The sequence below is a fragment of the Marmota monax genome, unplaced genomic scaffold (genome assembly GCF_021218885.2).
Source record: "Marmota monax isolate L192 unplaced genomic scaffold, Marmota_monax_Labrador192_F-V1.1 WCK01_AAM20220418_F8-fsc00173, whole genome shotgun sequence".
Lineage (NCBI taxonomy): Eukaryota > Metazoa > Chordata > Mammalia > Rodentia > Sciuridae > Marmota > Marmota monax.
In genome coordinates this window covers 1,503,161-1,509,185 of record NW_026694620.1, presented here as the reverse complement: position 1 = coordinate 1,509,185, position 6,025 = coordinate 1,503,161, and the positions used below count along the sequence as shown (strand labels likewise).

The window sequence follows — 6,025 nt, the reverse complement described above, 5'->3', positions numbered from 1 at the left end:
AGTGGGTCACTAAAACCCATATTAATGTCTCCTTTTTTAGAATAAGAAATCCAGGGCCCTGTATCTCATATGAGTATTCTCACAGGTCAATGGCACCATGGTAATTCCATAAACCAGAAGATACAAGAAATATTGCAATAAAAAAAGGTCTTTCACATAGCCTTCTTCAAATGTTCAATTATCTAGCATCATTAATAGTAGTGAAGTAGTAACAACAATGAAAAATCACCTAAAAAAGACTTTACAGATTTATTCTGTTGATTTTAAGGTGCTTTAGGGTCACCTGATAAGTCATAACATATAAAGATAGAGTAAATTAAGACCTATGACTCTTTAATAATTTGCCAAGAGTACATACTTATATCATTAAAAAATACAAAATTAGAAATATGTCTCAAATTAGAATCCAAAACGTGTCTTAAAAATGTTCCTCAAGTTGATCATTCAAATTCTTATTGCAAGCATATGTCTTGACAGTTTTCAAATTTCTTTTATAATCATCACAGGCAAAACATTTACTCTGTAATCTAAAGTCTGAATAATGATAGAAAAAGAGACTCACTGAATTAAAAAGGGATTAAAAAACGAGTTACAAAAAGCAAATACTGTGCTGCTAGGTAATCGATTGATTCCCTTTTCTCTAAAATCAATATTATATCTTAAGTTCTACTTTACCTAATCAAACAGATGAGAAAATATTCAATATGTTGAAGTTTAAGAAAAGTTAAACGATCTCTGTTTCGTCCTCAGAAGTGTCAACAATCTTATCATAAATGCATTTGTAAACCTAGTACTCTGCGGAATGGGACTTGTTGGCTGGTCCTGTGGCTGTGTGATCTAGATAATCTTTGGCTGTATCATTGCTCTCACTGAATTTGCCCACTTGCTCTATTGAAAAGAATACTATTGGGAAAAGTTATGACATGAGTTTCAAAAATATTTTGTGCTATTCTGAGATAAGGCATATTAATGCTATAAAATACTGTCTTAAAAATGAGTCACAAGCTAAAAGAGAAGCAAATTATTTGCAGCTTTAAGGCTCTTCCTGTGGGAGAAGTTTCCACTTGACTGAGAGATCAAGTTCATTATCAAAGTCATCCAGCTCCTGCTCCTTGGAGAGCTCCAGGAAAACCTGAAAGGGAGAAAATCATAAATAAAAGGGGAGGGTTGTCACCCTGCGCAAAGGGTATGCACATACAAGACACTTAGATTCATGGATGACGTGGAACCACTAAAGCCAACCCACCTGCTCCAGGGTGGACTGTGAGAGGCTATACTCCTCCAGGTCGAAGCTCTGTTTGACTGTGGAAGGATGAAAATATATTATAGGTTCATATATTTTTTATTTAGGGAATTTTATTGAGTCATGTCCCCAAAGCACATACAAGTAGATCTTAAATATAAAATAGAAGGTAATAAATATTCTTGGGTTGAGTATGAAAAAGCATATGCACCATATGCTCATATAATAGGAAGGAAATACTGTCCCATTTTCATAGAGGTTTGTGGCAGAGTCACCTCAAGAATGGAAGACAATATAAAAAGTTCCAGAATACCCATGCTAGCTAAAAGACAGTTCCCTCTGTGCTGAAAAACTTCCATGGGCCCCTCTATATCTCCCCTCATTCTTCTCTGCCTTAACGTCACAGGCTGACATTAAGAGATGTCTCCCAGTGGGTCCTAGCAGAGGAAAGACCAGCCAGAGGAACGGAGGGGGGAGGTCATAGCATTTATGCTTTCACTCCCTCCCTGATACTAAGTGTGTCCCTTGATTGAAAGTTACTGTCTCCCAGGTGGTAAATTCCACCTGACTCTGACTCTACTCCCAGGTTCTATTCCCCACCCTGCCCACCTCTGTGAACCTAAGTATGGTTTTGCTGTTTCTTGCTCTTACACTCCTTTACAGGAGCCCCTGGTGTTATAGTTACAGCTCTGATGATTCAATCAAGCTTTGCTCCATATTATCCCTTCCCTCTTCCCTTTCACTCTACTCTGGAGAGGGCCCAAACTTCAGCTTATGAATCAAGGACAGAGTAAGAAGAGAGATAACACGGACTATCCCATCTTCCCAGCTATAGACCTCCAAATTGGAGGCAAGCCTGACTGGGAAGAAGCACATGACCCTAGAGTTTGGTTGGAGTTTGCGTTACTCAAATGTGATCTGGTGGTTAGGAAGAATGAATCTAAGAAGAATTGTCACAGGGCATGCATTTTCCTGCATGGTACCCAGCCTAGCTCACTTGATAAATGTGTTGCAGCTGAGAGTGCAATGATGCCTATTGATACCTGGATTAAAAAAAAATGCTGGCTTATGTCTCCACATTTTGCACTTTGTGTCATCTTCACACAATAGGATAGGACTGTGATTTTAAAAAAAAGATGTGTGTTTTCCCACATAAAAATCTTAGTCTCAGCAAATTAAGCACAATGGAAGGAATTTGGGGCAGGAGAGAATATTTTTTGAAAGCAAAAATGTTAGAAATCTCTTAAAGAATAAGATGTATTGTATTCTTGGGAGACAGCTTTCCTGGAACATCAATCTTTCTGCTACTAATCCATTATAAATGTTTCCTGTTGATCAGAAACCACTGTGGGAATCCTTCCCAGAAGAATGACACAAGACTAACCCATAAGCCAAAGTGGTCAGTATAAAATACAGAGCATAGAGACAGGGTAAACAAAGGATGAGAAAAAGAAGACCTTATTGGGTAATTACAATGCTGTCTCTAGGAGAAGTCCCTCTTTAAAAGCTGGAAAGCCTAAGGCCTCTCATGAAGTCAGGTAGCAAGTCAGAAAGCACAGCTCAAGAGGAGGCCTGGGGAGAATTCATAGCTCATCAGGTTTCTTACACTAACATGATGAAAAACAAGCCTGGGTTAGATCAATGTGGTATGCCAAGACCAAAAACCAGGGACCCCAAAAAAGAGTCATGGATTAGCCCACCTGAGCAAAGAGAGGAAACTTCTTATCACTTTCTAATGCTATCTAAAAATACTCAAGATAAAAAAAAAAAAAAACAAATTGATATTTTTCTGCTTGTATAAATCTGTGGATGTTGCAGCTCTGAATGTCAAAGGTCTCTTTCCCCCAGAGCCTTGTTCACTGAGGGCAAGGTTTCTGGAACTGAGCCCTGATGACATGTTTGTTAGATCATTCTTTCTCATAGGGACTTCCCTAGGCAATGCGGATGCTTAGAAGTTCTCTGGCTTCGACCCTCTAGATGCCAGTTGCACCCTGCCATCTTACTCTTACTCATAAGAACCAAAAGCAACCCCAGATGTTGCCAAATCACCCCCCTGCTGAGAACCACTGTATTAGAAGACTCAGTGGTTTATTTAGCATGTAATATCACAATTCTTTATGCATATATATATTTTTTATTTCTGGTTTGGCTTTTTTCTGTTCCTCAGAGTCTCATCTCTACACAGACACTTGCCTATCTCCAATTTGAAGAAAGCCTGGGACAAAGGTTGCACATCCTCAACAGGCAACTTATAGACCAGGAGGGAGGAGAACCTGCAAAGACAAGACAGTGACGCTGAGCGCAAGTTTTCAAGGGCAGGATCTCTAATGGGTACATGTCTGAAAAGGAGCAACAATTTTGTCCACATTTTGTTTAAATACACACAGTGTATGGTCTTGGAGACAACCTGAGGATAAATTCTCTTTGACCAATGAAAAGTTAATCTACTAAGAGGAAACTGGGAGGCACAGGGAGAGATGCACACATCTATGCCTCGATCAGGGAGAAGCAAGATTACTTCTCCTGGTTCTTAGTGAAAAGAGAAGAGCTTTTAAATAAAAAGCACCAGGTTCAACTCCAGTGTCCGCCACTAGCTATAATTATTACCTAACCTACCTGAGCCTCAAGTACCATTACTACTAATAACACAAAAGCTAAAAGACACCATTCACTGAGCTTCCAGTGAGGCCCCAAACTGAACCATGGGATTTATGCAGGGCATCGCCTTTAATAGAGGATTATTTTAGTTTCTAGAAAGGGCTGTTCAAATGACCTAAGTAAATGTATACATCAGTAGCTGGCGCAGTATAGAGGTCTCACAAATGCTAACTCCTTTGCAAGATTCTACCTCTAAATCAGCACTTTGTTGTCTTGTTTTTCCTCCTTAGTAGCCTTGGAATAGGAGCCTTTTTGTAATTAACATAATTAATATACACTTATTGTATAGTTACAAAAAATAAAAGAATGACATAGCGAGGCCCTGAGCAACTTAGCAAGACCCTGTCTCAAAATAAAAACTAAAAATGGGCTGGGGATGTGGCTCAGTAGTTAAGCACCTCAGGTTCAATCCCTTGTATGGAAAAAAACAAACAAACCAATGAAGCTTCTATTTCTCATAACTCTTTACAGAAAGGCCAAGATAACACAAACAACACCTGTGTCTACCTTTCCTGCCTTGCAGCCTGGGGGAAGAGCTTCAGGATCTCAGCATGGAGGGACTCCACATGCTCAGGGGTCTTCACCTTCATCTCCAGCAAGTAATCTTTGCCAAATTTGCTTTTTAGGTGTTGAATGGAACCAATACACCTGGAGGTAGGGGAGGATGATGTCAAGCAAGGTAAGGGAGGAATCTACTGCTGGTGCTATTTTGCCTCTGGAGGCTGGGGAGGGCCACACAGAGCTGGGAGCAGATGCACCAGCTCCTCACATTGGCAATGACTTTCTACCAGAGTATGCTACTGGGGGGGCCAAGTGTGGGCCTAGATGGGTACTCACCTCAGCCTTCCGGACACCATGATGGCCACGCGGTCACACACGGCCTCTGCCTCTGCCATGTAATGGGTGGTCAGGAGGGCACCCCTCTCTGAGTTTCTAAAGGTGGCCCGGATGGCCTGCCTAAAATTAGGTCAAGGGAAAGTGATATCTTAAGCAAATGCTCAAGGTATTGTGGATTTTTTTTTTTTTAATTTCTATTGGGGCACATAGTGAACATTGAAACATGAAGTGAATTCAGCCTAGACCCAAACAAACCAGGATTCATGAAAGGATGAAAAGCATGTAAATAACCAATCTATTGATTAGAGCTTATAATTTAGAATGTGGCTTAGACAGAACATAGAGGAGGATATTGGGTAAAACGTTATTTGGAAAAATGCTGAATTTCAGGTGTATTTATGAGAGTAGAGGGAAGAAAGACAAAAAGGGAGAACTTACTATGAAATATGTATCACAATATATGCTATAAAGGTACAAAATGACAGACTTCAAAAATTTCAAAAAAATAATTTCAGAATGTATTGAGGACCTGGAATGTTTCTTTTATCCTCCTTTAAGAATTGTGTTTTGGTTATGATGAAGAAAGATTGTGGGCTGGGTTTGTGGCTCAGTCGTAGAGCATTTGCCTAGCATGATGTGAGGCACTGGGTTTGATTCTCAGCACCTCATATAAATAAAAGAAAATAAAATTAAAGGTCCATTGCCAACAAAAAATAATAAATAAATACATAAAGGATCGATTCAATTAAGTATGCATTGTGCATACCCAGAAGACTTTTAAGAAAAAAATAAAATTCTTAGAGTAGGCATTGGTTTAGGGCATTGGTTTGGGGCATTGGACATTTATATTTACAGCATGTATTTTGATTATTACATATTTTATAGTAAGTTCTCCCTTTTTGTCCTTCTTCCCTCTGCCTTCTCATATATACTCCTGAAAGCCAGCATTTTCCCAAACAACTCTTTACCAAATATCATCCTCTATATTCTGTCTAAACCACATTCTAAATTATATAAACAAATGCATCTTTTTCTCCTTAATAAAACTGGTAATTGCAATATGAAATCAGATATTTTTTTCCCTTCATTTTGCTTCTCCTGACAATAGACTTTCTAAGAGAACCACTTTGAAGGTCAGTTGTTACAGGATCCGTAAATCCACATGGAGTTCTCATGATCATGCCTTACCACATGTGTTGCTGCCCCTCAGGGTCCATCCCAGTAGATGGCTCATCCAGAAGCACCACTGATGGGTTCCCCAGGATGCTCAGCAGGAAGCACAGCTGG

At 39.5% G+C, this 6,025-nt stretch overlaps 1 protein-coding gene across 1 annotated transcript in view; it reads right to left on the bottom strand.

The window, feature by feature from the left end:
• Positions 1 to 235: 235 nt before the first annotated feature.
• Abca9 (ATP binding cassette subfamily A member 9) overlaps positions 236 to 6,025 on the bottom strand; it is a 59,952-nt gene continuing 54,162 nt past the window's right edge. The window contains exons 34-39 of the mRNA XM_046422624.2: positions 5,927 to 6,021; positions 4,739 to 4,858; positions 4,409 to 4,549; positions 3,437 to 3,516; positions 1,247 to 1,302; positions 236 to 1,132 (exon numbers count right to left, since the gene is read on the bottom strand). Of these exons, the coding sequence (XP_046278580.1) occupies positions 1,034 to 1,132; positions 1,247 to 1,302; positions 3,437 to 3,516; positions 4,409 to 4,549; positions 4,739 to 4,858; positions 5,927 to 6,021 (591 nt within the window). The 3' untranslated portion in view covers positions 236 to 1,033. The remainder of the gene's footprint in view (positions 1,133 to 1,246; positions 1,303 to 3,436; positions 3,517 to 4,408; positions 4,550 to 4,738; positions 4,859 to 5,926; positions 6,022 to 6,025) is intronic.